Source organism: Megascapheus bottae, chromosome 10 (genome assembly GCF_031878675.1).
Source record: "Megascapheus bottae isolate mThoBot1 chromosome 10, mThoBot2.hap1, whole genome shotgun sequence".
Taxonomy (NCBI): Eukaryota; Metazoa; Chordata; class Mammalia; order Rodentia; family Geomyidae; genus Megascapheus; species Megascapheus bottae.
The window spans coordinates 36,491,913-36,509,123 of record NC_143518.1 but is presented as its reverse complement, the minus strand read 5'-3'; the positions used below and the strand labels follow the sequence as shown (position 1 = coordinate 36,509,123).

Here is a 17,211-nt window from a genome sequence, read left to right as displayed (position 1 = left end):
TTTTAACGAATCAGTAATTAAACAATTTTATTCTATTTTTTTTGCTTCCCCAAGAGAAGCAGAGTTTTACAATACCTTTTCTTAGCCACACAGCTGAAAGATAGTTTTATTCTATAGACATTTACCCGGTCTGGAATATATCTTGTAAGGTGCATGAATCATTTCCCTCTCTCCCTTGTCCTTCTTTTCCTTCCTGTCCTCTTTAGTTGCCATCTTTATCTAAGAAATATTTAAAATTTGTCTCTTGACATGGTATAGGAGAGGCGACTTCTGAGGAATTGTGGTTCTTTTACATGCGTGCATGTCAGCATGCACATACACATGCATGCACACACACACACACATGCACAGAGGCAGGTGAGCCATGTTAAATTACTGGAGTGTGGGGACTAGAAAAAGAGGACACCCGCCTCCCTACCCAGGCCTGAAGAGATTAGACACAACTTTTAACTCCTCGACTCCTCATCTTCCCTGGACTCTCTTCTACCGCACAGCACAGTCTTTTTGAGGGCCACCTTTACTTCCCGGTTCCTCAGGCAGTAAATGATGGGGTTTAAGAGCGGAACGAGGGCAGTGTAGAGAAGGGACACCACTTTGTTCGAGTTGTAGGCATACATGAGCTTGGGGCGAGCGTAGGTGAAGAGGGTGGTGGAATAGAAGAGAGTGACCACAGCCAGATGAGAGGCGCAGGTGGAGAAGGCTTTTTGGCGGCCCTGAGCAGAAGGGATCTTGAGGATGGTGGTGAGAATGGTGGCATACGATGTCACCACCACACAGAGGGGGACAGCAATGACCACGAGGGCCAAGAAGAAGTCCACCAGCTCAGCCTGGGAAGAGTCCTCGCAGGAGACATTGAGGAGCGGGGAGATGTCACAGAAGTAGTGGTTGATAGCAGGGGTGCCGCAGTAGTGGAGTCGGGCTATGAAAACCATCTTGATCATGGCGGTCAGCAGTCCGCACAGCCAGCACCCTCCAGCCAGGCCAGTGCAGAGCTGGCTGGTCATGATGACCGCATAGCGTAGGGGATTACAGATGGCCACGTGGCGGTCGAAAGCCATGACTGCAAGGAGGATGTACTCGGTGCAGACGAAAGTCACGAAGAAGTAAAGCTGGGTCATGCAGCCAGGGAAGGAGATGCTCTTGTCCTGGCTCAGGAGGTCAGCCAGCATCTTGGGGGCGATGACCGTGACATACCACATCTCCAGGAAGGACAGGTGGCTCAGGAAGAAGTACATGGGCGTGTGCAGCTGCCCGTGGCTGCGGATGGCCAGGATGATGAGCAGGTTCTCCAGCAGCGTCAGCAGGTAGGTGGCCAGGAACACACAGAAGAGCAGGGGCTGGAAGGCTGGTCTTGTTGGAAATCCCAGCAGAATGAAATGTATAGTGGAGGTGCCATTATCAACTCCCAGAGCCTTGGGGACCACACCTGGCTATGGACACACACAGAGTTAGTTCCTTCCACCCGTAATTCATCACCAGAGGTGCCTAGCTGCTTTTATTTTTTAATTTATTTTTATTTTTTTCATGTATTTTTTATTGTAGTTAATAGAAGGGGTACATTATATTCACCAGATAGATGGTGCATTACTTCACATACATTGATACCCTTTCTCATGTCCCCAGCTGCTTTTAATCTTTTTTTCCTTCATCTTGAATCATGAGGACCAAAACAGCTGAGTCAAGATTAACATCGTAGAAAATGATATTTTTATTTAAAAAATAGCGCAAGAAAAATAATTTGGTCAAAGCCACACAGTAGCAAATAAAGATCTCCCTGTTTTCTCCTGAGTTAATTTCCCACTGTGGGGTGTAAAGTCAATCCCTCTCTCCTGCCTCTTCATCACTGGCAAGACTTCTTCAAGTACTAGATGCAAAAGGGAGACAGGAAGCCCAATTCTCATCCTCTAGGTACAAATTTTGTGATTCTGGAGTGGCTGAGAGGCCCCACTCACTTATAACAAGAAGAAAATCCATTTATCTGTTTTTATCTAAAGGGGTTGTGAAGGTTGAGTGTAGCAGTAGTTGAATATACCCACAAGATTAACAACAAAACAAGCATGATACAAATATTCAGCAGCTTTGCAGAGAATGAAACTGGTTGAATAATTTGATGAATAGCATTTCTTTTGGCTCAATCCCTTGTATGAAGCAATCTTTTGCATCAGTGCCTGTAAAGCCACATGTACAACCATGCTCATTGCAACAGTCTTTCCCCAGAAGTAAGGTATGGAATCAGCCAGGATGCCCCTCAATGGACCAAAGGATGGATGGATCAAAGAAATGCAGTATATATACGCAACAGAATTTTACTCACCCATTAGAAAGAAAATTACATCATTTGGAAAGAAATAGATTTATTTAGGAAAAATTATGTTAGATGAAGTCTGGCCCAAAGAGACAGGACAATGTTCTCTCTCATATATGGCAGCTAGAACTAAATTAAGAAGGTATCAATAAATGCAAGGGTTTATGAAAATGCACACAAATGTATTAACTGAAGTAAAGTATTTGCAGGGGAGAATTCAAACATTGTATTTCCTTGGAAAAACAAACTCACAGTCCAATGAAACAGATATCAGGAAACTTTCACTTGAGAGACGTGTGAGGGGTAAGGGTAGATGAATGAAGAGAATGCAGTCATAATATTCAGTGCATAGCCTATAAAATTAGGTAAATTGAGGTGAGGAATGAGTCGTAAGGAATGGGGAAGAATAGTGAAAGCAGTGATGCTGATCAATATGTATTATACTTATTGATTTGTTGAATGTTAACTACATTGTACAACTACTTAAAGATAAAATAAAAAGCTTTAAAAGCATATTAAAATTTGCTTCGCTTAGGGAAGTGGACACATTATATCACTGTTTGCAATACTAGTTAACTTTGTTTCTAAGGTGAAAATAGATGAGTAGTATTCACATGTTGTAAACATCAAATATACTTCAGAATTTAAATTAAGCTCCTCTAGATATTTGGTATCTTTCAAAGCTACTCCCCTTGCTCCCCACTTTGTACCTCCTCCCTTAAAGGAGGACACACTGTCCCCTCCACCACATCTAGGGACAGAGACATCCCCAAATGACAGAATAAAAAATGACAGAACGATTGGTTATTATTAACAAGAAAAGAGCAAGTGACTGTGGAACTTTTGTAAGAGTGTCAGATTAAAGGACTCATAATTCATGTGAGAGTGATACCAGAAAAAGGCAAACATCCTTCCTGTTCCTTTTCTGCATTCATGCCCAATAATTCAACAAAATGTGTGGCCTCTTTCAGAGGTTTGCCAAAAGTCATTCCAGAACCTCCCAGACATTAAGCTGCCAGTCCTTCTCTCTGTCTTATTGCATTATTTCTCCTCTGTGCTTTTCCAGAGCCAATGTCATTCTCATTTTGCATTTATCATCAGTCTGACTTCTGTGGCAAGAATATGTAACCCAGTCAGGGGTGAAAGGATGAAAGAACTGCAAAACTGCTGCTTTGCTTTCCCCACTCATCTCAGTCTTAGATTCCTAGAGAAAAATATCAAAATCATTTCCTCATGATATGATGGTTTAGAGAGGAAAACAGACACAGATAAACAATCCGGCGAAGGAATTACAACACAGAAAAGGTAACAAATTTTTTTTGTTGAAATAGTTACACACACACACACACACACACACACACACACACACGCTGACCTGAACCTAATATTAGTGGAAAAGTAGGGCAGTAGAGAGTCCAACAAGGGCAAAGTTTATCAATCTTCTTTATTTTTCTTTTTATTTTAGAGTCTTCTTTTTTTTTTTCTTTCTGGTGTCAGTACTTGGGCTTAATCTCAGAGTTGGGGTACTGTCGTTGAAGTTTTTTATTCAAAGCTGGAGATTTACCACTTCAGCCACAGCTCCACTTCTTCTGGCTTTTTGGCAGTTAATTGGAGATAAGAGTTTCCAGGTCTTCTCTGTCTGAGCTGGCTTTGAACCATGATTCTCAAATCTCACCCTCTTTTGTAGCTAGGATTACAGGTATGGGTCATAGATATCCAGCTTTGGAGTCTGTTTCTGTATACGTTAGCTCAGTCTCCATTCTGGTTCTCCATTTTATCCAATCTTTCACAAATGAATTAACACGTCTCCTCTGAGGAGAGACACAGCACTAATATTTCAGAGGCATTTTTTTGGTCTACAGTAATAAGGTGCAATCACCAGATCTGTATTCTTGGGTTCAGTCCCTGAATATATGTTCACAGTCTAAGAAACTAGAGGCAAGGAATTACACTTGAATGTTTCCTCTTCATGGAGCCATCTCCAGGGGCCCCTCAAAGAACTCTAGCATGAAACTACAGCTCCAAGAATGACTCTAGGAAATAGTACATTGTTTTCAGCATTCACAGAACAGATGGAGTCATTCTCCAAGTATGTGTTTCAAAATCCTGATTGGTCAATAAAAATTGCATCTTGTTTAATTTTCAGAGTAAGAAATACTAAATGGGAATTTTCAACAGAACTATGTAATCCCTGGTCTGTTCTCTCCTGATCCTTTCTCTCATATAACAGACAGAGGAATGAATGTAGATTGCCAATCACATGGGTGTTCTTATCATTTGAACAAGGAACTTAGTTTTGAGACTTTCAGTCGTGGAATGAAACAAGTGAAGCAGATCACATTTATTTCTCTACGTTATCCAGTTAAGTACATGCACATCATGTTGCTTATAAACATATTCATATAATTGCTGTGTTTTGCTACATGGGAACATTGGTAGTTCATTTTACCAAGAGTCACATGTTGTGTGGTTATAGTGCGGGGCCAGGGGGAGGTTCGAGTGTAGGTTCATGATTTCCAGGGCTGGATTGTTTGAGTCACAACCTAGGAGATCTCAAGACTGTTTGGACAGCCCACCTGGCAGGTATGTGAGGAAGGGAATGAGTCTCTGGCAGGAAGCAGCCTCGCCTCCTATGGACATGCTGCAGAGGCTGGGTCCTGCGGAGACTGTGCAGAATGAATGCCTGGCTGCACCTTCCAAGACAGATGCCCATAAAACACTCTGCACCTCACTCAGTGACTTCAACTGACCTCCACAACCAGGACTCAGATAAAACAAATGTCAGGGTGCCCCAATGATCCAGGGGCATTTAATATTTATCTGAATGTCATGCTGTCAGATGCATAACAAAATTAAAATAGAATACTATAGTCAAACCTTCTGCTTTCCATATAGGAGACAAAAGAGGATGATCCATGAGTTAAATATAATTTCAAAAATTCTGAGCCCTAAAGTTTACTGTAGTAAATGGTGTTAGTGGTACTCTGAACGAAGATGAAAACTTTTAAGGAGTGAAGGATTAAAGTCCCAAAAATGGGAGTCAAGAGTCTGAGAAAGAGTCCAGGGCAACAGTATCATCCCATGCATGTATGAAAATGGAAAGTGAAAACAAAAACTTATCTTAAAAAATGTGTGAAGGGTGGGTATGAAGAAGGAATATATTGGATAGTCATGGTCAAAGTACATTGTTTGCATGTGTGGGAATTTAATATTAAAATCACTTTATTCACTAAATAAAGTATAACTTAAAATAGTATTACAAAATCAATGGTATCTTAGTTCAAGCTTCTTTTACAGCTAGACAAAAGAATTCACGAATGATGAAGTGATTTCCTCCAAGTTAATTATCTGTACATTGACAGAATAGTCATTTTTTTAATGATTCCATTTTAGTTTTTAGCAAGTTTTGATCCCCACTTATCCTTTCCCTAGAATTCAGTTTAATTCCTTCTATATCCTAATTTATGTTAGTTTAAGGAAGACAAATCAGCCAGGCACTGATGGCTCACACTTGTAATCTCAGCTACTCAGGAGGCTGAGATCTGAGGATTGTGGTTCAAAGCCAGCCCAGGCAGGAAAGCCCATGAGAGTCATGTCCAAGTTAATATGTGGAAGAGGATCTGTGATTCAAGTGGTAGAGTGCTAGCCTTGGGCAACAAAGCTCAGGAATAGCACCTAGACCCTGAGTTTAATCCTCAGTATCAACACACACACACACACACACACACACACACACACACACACACACGTTAATTGCCTTAATTTGTAGTTTTATTTTAACAGAATTACTAATGTGAGCCTTACATTATACTTTTTCTCTAAAAAAGATGTATTTCTCTGATGTTCACAATTGATAGTAGGTGGTATAATTACAAATGCACAAACACATGCACACCTACGTATAAAGACATCACTAAAAGATTAGTAAGGAGCCATATGTTGGTGAATTATACTGGCAATCCTACTTACTCAAGAGGCTGAGATATAGAGGCTATAGATATACAGAGACCGGCTATAGAGGACATAGAGATAAAGAGGTTTGAAGCCAGCCAAGGTAGAGAAGTATATGTGACTCAATCTCCAAAACAACCAGCAGAAAGCATGACTGTAGGTATGGGTCAAATAACAGAGCAAAAAAGGTCTTACACACACACACACACACACACACACACACACACACACACACACACACTGTATCTTGGAGCTGCAGGGAACTTGAGAGGTCATAAGACTTAAATCTCCTGCAGGTTTATCAGTCTGCAGCACACAGACTGAAGCATTTATTTACCTAACCTTCATCGGATTCTCCTTAGGGACAGAAATCTAAGTATCTGCAAATATAAACTTTCTTGCAAAAATAAAGCTCTGATTAGGAGGTTTCCTCTTAGGAAATCCACTGCTTCCACGTCTTTGAGTTCCTGTTCCATTTTCAAGTATTGTGTGAAGGTAAGTCCCATTACATTCTCAGAGGATCCCAGCTTTGCCGTGTTTGAAATCAGTAATGGGGTTGACTCCTCCTCCAGTTTCCTCATCACCTCCTGCCTCACCCTATCATTTCTTTGAAGCCTCAATTCAATACGTTATACAAGGGGATAATTCTTACAGGATCTTAGTTTAACTGGGACATTTAATGAGGAGTGGGATCAGAATGCTGTGATAAACACATGTGGCATATACAGCTTGATTTATTTTTTCTGAAAACACAGGAAGTGCATCATGCCCCGGAGCTTTCCATAGGAGAAGAGCAAGAGGCTTTGTCTCTGATTTCCCAGGATGGTGGAGACGGCCTTCCCAACAGCTCATTAGTGAGGAGGCAGGGGAAATGATGGGTCTGTGAAAGGATCTGCTAATTTTCTTTTTTTAATTTTAAGGAAAAGACAGGCAGGGAAAGAATCTTTATGTGGTCCAAGTGCTTCTGAAAATGGAGATGTTATAACATGGTCAGGTATGGAATGTGATCTAGGAAATTTCTTGGACTCCAAAGTGAGTCACAGGTCATGAGAATCGTGACAGAATAATGATTTGTGCTCAATGTAGTCCTTTTAGTTTTCAACCAATTTCTGCAAGGAAGTAAACAAAATGTACAGGTTCCACAGAGGTGGCTGTATCCATCCAGGATCCTCAGTGGCTAGGCAGTGGCTTACTGCTTCAAGTCCGTTTTAAAGGTAACTAATTCAAATCCATCTGCATCTTAGGAAGAGCTATGTTTTAGTGCTGTATCTAAAGTGATCCTTAAGTTACTGTCTGGACAGAATAAGTAGTTTCAAGGAGGAAACTTCCTCTACACCTCAGGTTCTACTGTTAGCTGGATTTAAACACTGTAAGGCAAAAAAATCTATATTCAATTACCTCCAATTTTTCTGTATCATTAATAATTTCTCAAACCATGGCTCATGTTTGAAATATTTTTTCTTTCCATCAAGGGGAAAATGACATAGTTTTATTTTGGGCATTATTAAACGTTGCGATTTTCCTCAATATTTCTAGTTGAGGATAAATGGGATCACTTAATGCATTAAAAATAATACAAAGGGAAAACAACAGGTCTTGCCTTCTCTCTCTCTCTTTGGTATTATGAATAGTTGTGAAAATTTCCTTTGTCTTCTTAGGAGATATAAAGCCATCAAAACGTCTACAAGCAACACTTGTTTGCCAGCTCTGGCCCATATTTGACATAAACCCAGTGTACATCCTCACAGACACACACACTCTGTAGTATTTCTTCCAGATAATGATCTGCTTTCTGTCATATATTACGTCTGTCTTTGCATCCATTTGCTCTCTTTTTATAGCTTAAATAAGACTAGCCTTGGATTCTGCACTTTGCAAGGCTAAGAGGTATCTTAAGCTGAATGAGGCACAAGGCAATTCTCCAAGACATGGGTTTATTCATCTAGAGTATGCTTTCATGGTAGAATCTTAACAGAGGAATCCATGCCACATAACACCTCTGCATCTTTTGTATTTTCATATGGCTTAATTTACCTACGTGCTAAAACAAACTTCTGTTGGATTAAAAGTATTTGTTTTCTATGTGCTAAGTTCCTTCTTTGCACATATACTTGGTGATACTATTTCTTACTATAGGCTAAACTAAGGCAAAGTGTTTTGAAAATCCATGAAATGTGAATCCTGATGAATAATGTAAGTAAAGATGATTTCTAATTATTCTCTTCTTCATTTCGAAATGACAGTTTAAAGTAGGATAAAGTATTCTTTTGTAAATATCTGAAGGTCTTTTGTTTCCTTCCCCTCAACTCACCATTTTTCTCAGAGATGCCACTCCTTTCCTAGGCTTGTGGTGGAGAGCCAGCTTGCACTGATGAGAAGAAATGGCAAAGATGGGGATGACGATGGCCCTGAGCCTGCAGAGTTGCTGGGCAGGTCTGGTGTCTGGTATCTCTGCTGTGCTTGAAGAAGGCACCCAATGGAGTTATTTGTGCTTCTTCTGTCTGCCTCTAAGCTGCTGGAGGGGCACAAACTAACTCCTTCCTGCCCACAAGGGACCTTTGAAGATACATAGCCTCCAGCTTTTCTAGGACTCGAGGGCATCCTGGGAGAATAAGGGAAGAGTGAATGAGCTAAGTGGGACCTTGAGGCACAGAGGGGACCTTGGTTTACTGCTGGTACAAGGTTCTGACATCCTAAACAGACTCAGTGAAGGGGAGAGGGTTGACACTCTATTGGTATAATCCAGGCTCTGAATATAGAGGAAACTGAAATATATGCAGTTAAATATCATGTCTTGCAAAAGAATTTGTTGCTTTCGGATTAGAAAAACATGGAGCTTAATAGCTTCTCATCCTACATGGTGATGAAGATACCAAGCTCCACCCCTGACCAACTTTTCTAAGTATTACACTTTTCCTCTTTGAAAGAAGATACTAACACCAAGCCAAAAGTTGGTGAGCTATAGCTCCGAATCCTGGATCAGGCATCTTCTACTTACATGACCTTGGGCACTATTTTTATTAATTGGAGAAATGGAATACTATTTATCCCTTGAATGATTGTAATGATAGCATGTGTTATGGTGTGTATGCAAACATGTTTAGAACAGTACTCGCTATATGAGTGAAAACTTTTACTTGTGATTACTTGTAGCCTGTCTAATAAAAATAGGAAGTATTCAGAAGTATTCCTGGGAAACACACCCACTGATGCACTTAAGAACTCTTGGTATTTTGAAATTTCCTGACATATTTTAATAAAATAATGATACTATTTCTGATTAAGCAGCTTATATTAATTGGCTTCTCTCTCCAGTCTTCATTTTGACTAGAGGTAGTACTGTGGTATGGGATTTCTATATTTTTCTTTATAAGTGCATATAATTTGTGTCATCATGATTCTCTTCATGACAAATGTGTGCATTTGTTCCTATTTATCCTATTACTCTTCTTGCTCCCCTCTTCCTTCTCCCCTCTCTTCTCCCTTCTCCTTCTATTATGCCCCTAGTAGTCTTTTACTTCCATGTCATTGCTTTTCCCTCTGAGATTCCTCTTAGAGAGAGACTGTGTGATACTTATTTTGGGGTGACTGATTTATTTCGTTTAACATGATAATCCCTACTTGTACCCATTGTCTTATAAAGGACATAATTTCATTCTGTATGGTTGAATCAGGCTTTATTTTATCCATTTTTTTAAACTCCATTCTATCATTGATGGGACCCTTGGCTGACCCCACAATTTTTAAACTCCATTCTATCATTAACGGGACCCTTGGCTGACCCCACATTTTGGTTAATATGAATAGTACTGAAATAAACACGTGTATACAGATATCTCTGTAGTAAGATGACTTTGATTCTTTTGGGTATGTGTGGAAGTGGTAGAGTTGGATAATATGCAAGGTTCTATTTTAAATTTTTTTGAGGAACCTCCATATTAATCCACAGTAGCTGGGCCAATTTATATTCCCATATGTAGAGAATAAAAACTTCTATTTCCTTCAACCTTTCCAGACCTTGATTTTTCCTTGATGGTAGCCATGGAGACTGGCATGAGATTGAATCTAAATGTACATTTTTTTTGCTAGCTTTGAGGCTTGAATTCAGGGTCTTGGCACTATCTCTTGAGTTTTTTTTCCCCACTCAAGGCTAGCACTCTACTATTGAAGCCATAGCTCTACTTTTGGCTATTTTGGTGGTTAATGGGAAATAAGAGTTTCAGGGACTTTCCTGTTAAGGCTGGCTTCAAATCATGATCCTTGGATCTCAGCCTTCTGAGTAGCTAGGATTATAAGCATGAGCTACTGGCACACAGCAAGTAGCATAATTGTTAAGTGGAAAGGTAACATTGACTATAAGATTTGATTTTTCCTTTTGTTCTATTTCATTTCTTTCTGAATAGTGTTTGCTATTTTCTTTCTTAAGTCATAAGAATGATCAGTCAGATAACCATGCCTGGACTTTTAAATAAATTATCCTCTGAATAAAAAATCACATAATTACGATTTCTTTTCTTGGGGGAGTCTAAAAGGGAATGAATGATTCAGATGCAGTTTCATTGTACAGCCCAGACTGGTCTCCAAGTCTGGATCTTCCAAATCTGCCTCCGGAGTGCTGGGATTGGACACATTCATCATCATGGTTGACACTTTTTGTTTAAACACAACAACAGTTATGATGCACAGTGCCACTCTGTTAAAAAAAACATTGCTCTTTTAAAAATAATAATTGGGGCCGGGAGTTTGGCCTAGTGGTAGAGTGCTTGCCCAGCATGCATGAAGACCCAGGTTCCATTCCTCTGTACCACATATATCAAATAAAAAAACTGGAAGTGGTGCTGTGGCTCAAATGGTCAAGCTCTAGCCTTGAGAAAGTCCAAGGATAGTGCTCAGGACTGAGCTCAAGCCCTAAGACTGGCAAAAAATGAATAATAATTAATTTGATTACATGCTACCATTTCCTATCTTAATTCCACCTTGACCAAAGTGGCATGCACAGAGGACACATATCAAACAACATGAGATTACATGAAATAAAAGGAAAGGGAAGCATAGCTAAAATAAAACAAAATCAGTCAAACCCAGATACCGACTGAAATCATGAACATGTTGTCTGAAAGAATTAGCTTGTCTTTCTTTGGCTGGCCTTGTGAGTTACAACTGCACAGAAATGGCAAATAATCACATTTTGCAGAATGACAAAACATGAGATCTGGAAAGGTCATGATATTCCTTTGAAAACATGAGAAAACATATTCTACCAAATATAGCTAAATATTAAAAACCTAAATCCAGAACTACTTAGAAAAATTCAGAAAAAATGCATGACAAAAATTAAACCAATGCCATTTGAAAATTAAACCCAAAACCTGAGAAAGTGAAATCTTCAATCTTAGTTTAAGAGTAAGGTAGACTCGGTTACTAGAATAGGCATATCTGTTAGAGGCATATAATGTCATTGATCATTAGAAAATGATGAGTATGAAGCCTAACTTCAGTGAGTGCTTACTGTGAGCTAACTGTGTCATATGCTGAAGGCAAAGGCCATGGCTGGCATCTAGGTAGCTTCAGGAAACAGGACAGAAGACACACAATCTCAACAGGACATGGAGAAGTTTGTCCTGTGGGTAAGGGAGTCTTGTAAGCAGCAATTGGTCAAAACTATCATTGAGAATTGTAGCTGAGCTTGGTGCTGGTGGCTCACTCCTGTAATTGTGTCCATGCTACTGGATTCTGAGATCTGAGGATTGTGGTTTGAAGCTAGTCCAGGCAGAAAAGTCTTCATGAGACTCTTATCTCCAATTAACCAATCGAAATCCAGAAGTGGACCTGTGGCTCAAAGTATTTGAGCACTAGCCTTGAGTGAAAAAGCTCAGGGACAGCACCCTGGTCCTGAGTTCAAGACCTATAACTGACCAAAAAGAAAAAAAATCATAGCTGAACTATAGTAATAGAAGATTTACACAAAGGAGTGAAGTATCTTCCTTGATTTGGAGCCTTTAAAGCCCCGAAGAACCAGTATTTCCTGTAATAGTTTCATGGGCATCCAGATTTTCTAATAAACCAAGTTACCAAGGTAGTGGAGATCATGATTTCTCAGTGGCCATTTCTAATAAGTAATTATCTTCCCAGACAGAGGACATTTATCAATCAGAGATAATTTTTGTCATAAGAGGTGTTATCTGCAACATTTATTAAACTAAAAAGTTAACCCCAGTTCAACTTTATCCATTGAGAGTTTTTAAATTCTTTGCTCACACATATTACTTACGTAATATTAACAACATTCATACGAGGAAAATGATAATATTTTAATTATGAAATGGAAAATATAGAACAGAGATGTAAACAGAGATGATCATATAATTAGTGGTGCCACCACTTGCTAGCTTTAGCGTCTGTATCTCTATGAAACAAGAAAAGAATGCAATATAACCTGAACTGTACTCAGAGAACTTGCTAAGATTATCTAGAAATTGTTATAACAACAGAGCCAACCTCAGGGATGGGTGGAGAGTGTTGCTCAAGTACTTGAGTGCCTGCTTATCAAGCACAAAGCCCTGATTTCAGAACCCAGTACTTCGAAGAGGAAGAAAAAAATAGAGCCAAATCTATTATTTTAGCATTTTAGTATCAGACCACTTTTGGTAATTCTATTTTAAGTACTGGAAAACCTAAAATAATTCTTGGTCAAATAGATTTCTCTTCACGGAAAACTACTCTGGAACACCCGTAGGACACTAACATCTGCCAATCATGTCTTTCTGAAAGCCTCCTTCACCTCCTTCTTTTTTTTTTCTCAGCCTCCTCCCCAAATCCCTCATCCTTTCCACTCGGCTTAGAATAGGCAAATGTACCCTGATTTTATTGTGATTTTTAACTGTATTTGCTCAATTTGATATCATTTCAATATTTCATACATTTTGTATCTAAATTTTCTGAATACGGTTTGTATATAAACCCCTGAAATTTGTTCTATGTGCAGAAGTATGGATAAATGAAGCTCTAGTATGGATATGAAAAAAAAATCTGAAAAATTCAAATATCTTTCCCAAACCCAAGGAAATTTGGTAGAATGTATGCCTCTCAGGGGACACGTCTAAGGCATCCACTCACTGCAGAGGTATTTTCTTATCTCTCAGTCCTTTGTCTTCTTTCTCTCTGATCCTCTGTAGTGCTAGTGAAGATTCTGTATAAAAGTTTTTTTTTTAACACAAAACTCTACTACTACATCATTAAGCCAATCAGCTTTATACTCAATAAGGAGACATGAATAGGTCATTTAGCAGTGTTTGCCTGAATACCAAGAACTCTCCCTCGTGACTTTTGTAGACAGGATGTCTGAAGAGGTAAAATTTATGTCATCTACTTATTAGATAATATGATATTTGTTTATGGTATTTAATATGTACTTTTGCAGTTTCTTATGAAAGTGACATTTGAGAATATGAATCTTTGAAATTGCAGAATCACTTTGTCATAACATAGAGAGCAATGAGCCCCTTCTCCAACATTAGCATTTCTCACTTATAAATTAATATGTTTGGCTTAAAGTAAGAGAGAACCCCAAAATTGTTAGTGAAACAGAGTTCCTGGAAAGACTTACAAGTTATTTATAGCAGTAGTACAGCTCACATTCCCCATATATTTTCTGGGAATCTTTTTTTTTTAAATTTAAATTTCTGCTTTGAACGCAGAGGCCTTGAGTTTGCTTGAATTGCTTGCTCATGGCTGGTGCTCTACTACTTGAGCCACACCTCCAGCCTGGCTTTTGGCTAATTGGAAATGAAATCTCATGGACTTCTATGCTCAGGCTGGCTTCAAACTTTATTATCTAAGTCTCAGCTTCTTGAAGAACTAGTATTACAGGCTTGAGCCTCTGGCACTTGATGGCATTTCAATCTTTCCAGTTTCCCAGGAGATTCATATGGAGCCAGTCCAATCTTAACTTGGAAATCCCTGTTTATGAATCAACAATTCATAAACTTTTCCTTGCTTTCAGGAGGTACCCAGAGAACATTTAGAGAACCTCAATTGCTTCCATGTAGGCTTGTTCTGTGATTGCTGGATGAGGCCCGATTAAGGCTATTATTACCTCCCTTCAAGCACCTGCTTTTCATCAGTCTGGAACCTCTCTAGGAGAGTGGCATCTTCCTAACAAGGTCTTCCTGAAAGCATCCTTCACCTCCTTGTTTCTCAGGCAATAAATGGCTGGGTTGAGGAATGGTACAATGACAGTGTAAAGCACAGAAATTATTTTGTTGTGGTTGAAAGCGTACATGGCCCGGGGCCGTGCGTAGGTAAAGAGAGTGGAGGAATAATAGATAACAACCACTGTTAGGTGAGAAGTACAGGTGGAAAAGGCTTTATACTTTCCCTGGGCAGTGGGGATCTTCAGGATGGCAGCAAGGATGGCAGCATATGATAAAACCACAGCCATGAGAGGGAGCAGAATCATCACCAGAGCCAGGAGGAAGTCCACCAGCTCTGCCTGCTCCTTGTCAGAGCAGGTGAGGTTGAGTAGTGGGGAAATGTCACAAAAAAAGTGGTTGATGATGTTGGGGCCACAGTAGGACAATCGGGAGATAAAAAGAAGCTTCATCATGGAACTGAAGAAACCACTGCCCCAAGAAGCAGCAGCAAGGCGAGTGGCCAGGCCAGGAGGCATGAGAGTAGGGTAACGAAGGGGTTCACAGATAGCTAGGTAGCGGTCATAGGCCATCACTGCCAGCAGGACACATTCGGTGCAGGCTAAGGCAATGAAGAAGTAGAGTTGGGTCATGCATCCTACAAAGGAGATTCTACCATCCTGGGAAAGAAAGGCTCCCAAGAGCCGGGGAATGGTAACGTTGATATACCAGAGCTCCAGGAAGGAGAGATGGCCAAGGAAGAAATACATGGGGCGATGAAGGCTGGAAGTGAGCCAGATGGTGAAGATGATCAGCACATTCTCCAACAGCGTCAACAGATAGATTGCAAGAAAGAGGATGAAAAGGAGCTGCTGGAGGGATGCTGAAGTAGGGAAGCCCGCCAGGGTGAACTCCTCAACATGGCCCCCGCTCACATTTCTCATCGTCTCTTGTCTGCCTGGAAAAGCAACGGGAAGAAAAGAAGGCTGACCAGAAAGGAGGTTGGACCAAACTACTTGCATTCCTTTACAGATGATAACTTCTGAAGGTATTCAATGGTACATTCTATTTTCAATGGTTATTATGTCATTTTTTTCCTCCCTCGCCATGCCATTTTAGTTCCTGTTTCCAGGAAATATTGTATTCAATATCTAACAAGCCATAATGGAAGTGGGTAATTGATACTTACTGATTTCATGACCAGTCTTGGTATTTTGATGCTTTTATTATTTATTATTTTATTAATCCGTGGTGTATTCTTCCTTTAGTAACACCACAAGCTCTTAAGCCTTGCAATACATTTACTTAATATTGGATGAATTAATGAAATAATTACAGGAGTACTATCAGCAAGCTGGAACCTCAGGGGAATGGAATTAGAGAAGAAGTAACTTAAAGAGATTGTTTGAGCTCAAGTGCAAGAAAATATTTGGGGGAAATGATGGTTTGAAAACTCCTCATTCACAATTTGAGGAGATATTTAGTCAATATGGAGGAGATACAGGAAAGTGTTCCAGAGGGATGAGATTTCGCTGTTCATTTAACAAGTGCTTTTGAAATCTTTTTCTTTTCTTTTTTTTTCAGTGCCAGAGCCAGAGTGTTTCATTTTCAGAGCTGGTGTGATAGATATAAAAATGTCAGGCTAATGGTGCCACCTGTAGAGCCCTCTACTCAGGAGGCTGAGGCAGGAGTTTGAGGCTCACAGTTCAGAGCCAATCCAGGCAATATAGTGAATGAGAATCAGTCTCCAAAAAGAAAAAGTATACCAGTTCTAATTCCTGGAACTCACAAACATGACAGACTTTGTAAAGACTTTGTAGATAGGACCAAATTAAGACCTTTGGCATGAGGAGGTGGGCCTAGAGTTTGAAGAGGTGGCCTCCAATGAAATGCAATCATGGAGTCCTTAAAAAGAAACAGCTAGTGTGTACAAATACCACATCTTGTTGATCCATTCATCAACTGAGGGACATCTAGGTTGGTTCCATAACTTTGCTATGGTGAATAGTGCTGCAATGAACATTGTTGTGCTAGTGGATTTAGTATGCCCTAGTTTCTGGATGGTTGGGTAATTCTATGCTGCTGTCAGAAAAAATGACATCACCCCATTTGTTAGGAAATGGAAAGACTTAGAAAAAAATCATATTAAGTGAAGTAAGCCAGACTCAAAGGAACTTAGGCTCAATGGTTTCCCTCATTTGTCATAATCAGTAGAAACCTTGGGCTCTACTAGCAGAGATTTGCAATAGAGCAAAACCTTGATACATAAGGTCATATAGTATGAAGCTAATTGAAAGGACCTCCAGGATATTGAAACAAAAGCCATATAACGAATGATTGTCGTCCTTAATGTACTATGTTGTCTCTCATCTCTTTTGCTGTCCCTTGGTTATCTCATATTGTTACAGTATCTCACTTTGTTATCTGATATATTGGATATATTTGTATTTGGTTACTTGAAATTGGATAGGGAAGGGGGGAAAACCAAGATGGGGGGGTGGGGGGAAGGGTAATGGGGACCAAGACATGTGAAAGGGTATCAATGTATGGGGATTAATGCACCTTCTATCTGGCAAATATCATGTAACCCTTTTATTAATTACAATAAAAATATTTTTTAAAAAAAGGAGACAGCTAGAAGGAAATTGGCGAAAAAGGACAGAGCAAAGGAATTTGATGACCAAGCAAAGAGAGATGTGAAGACGTCACTGTCTTTGAAGACTGGAGTGATTTAATCACAAAATCAATGCCATCTGAAAGTAGAAACCAGAAGACAAAATGAAGGAATTCACGCTGAGGACTCTCCCAACACTTTGAATTCAGTCA

At 39.7% G+C, this 17,211-nt stretch overlaps 2 protein-coding genes across 2 annotated transcripts; both read right to left on the bottom strand.

Annotated features, from left to right (window-relative positions):
• Positions 1 to 446: 446 nt before the first annotated feature.
• Or6y1 (olfactory receptor family 6 subfamily Y member 1) lies at positions 447 to 10,897 on the bottom strand. Its single transcript, XM_090341618.1, has 3 exons — positions 10,761 to 10,897; positions 8,568 to 8,715; positions 447 to 1,430 (listed from the first exon to the last, which is right to left on the bottom strand). The coding sequence occupies exons 1-3, from the start codon at positions 10,895 to 10,897 to the stop codon at positions 447 to 449; spliced, it is 1,269 nt and encodes a 422-aa protein (XP_090197744.1).
• Positions 10,898 to 14,375: 3,478 nt separating this feature from the next.
• Or6p1 (olfactory receptor family 6 subfamily P member 1) lies at positions 14,376 to 15,329 on the bottom strand. The gene has a single exon (XM_090339840.1). It carries the CDS (start codon positions 15,327 to 15,329, stop codon positions 14,376 to 14,378), a length of 954 nt encoding a protein of 317 aa, XP_090195966.1.
• Positions 15,330 to 17,211: the final 1,882 nt, after the last annotated feature.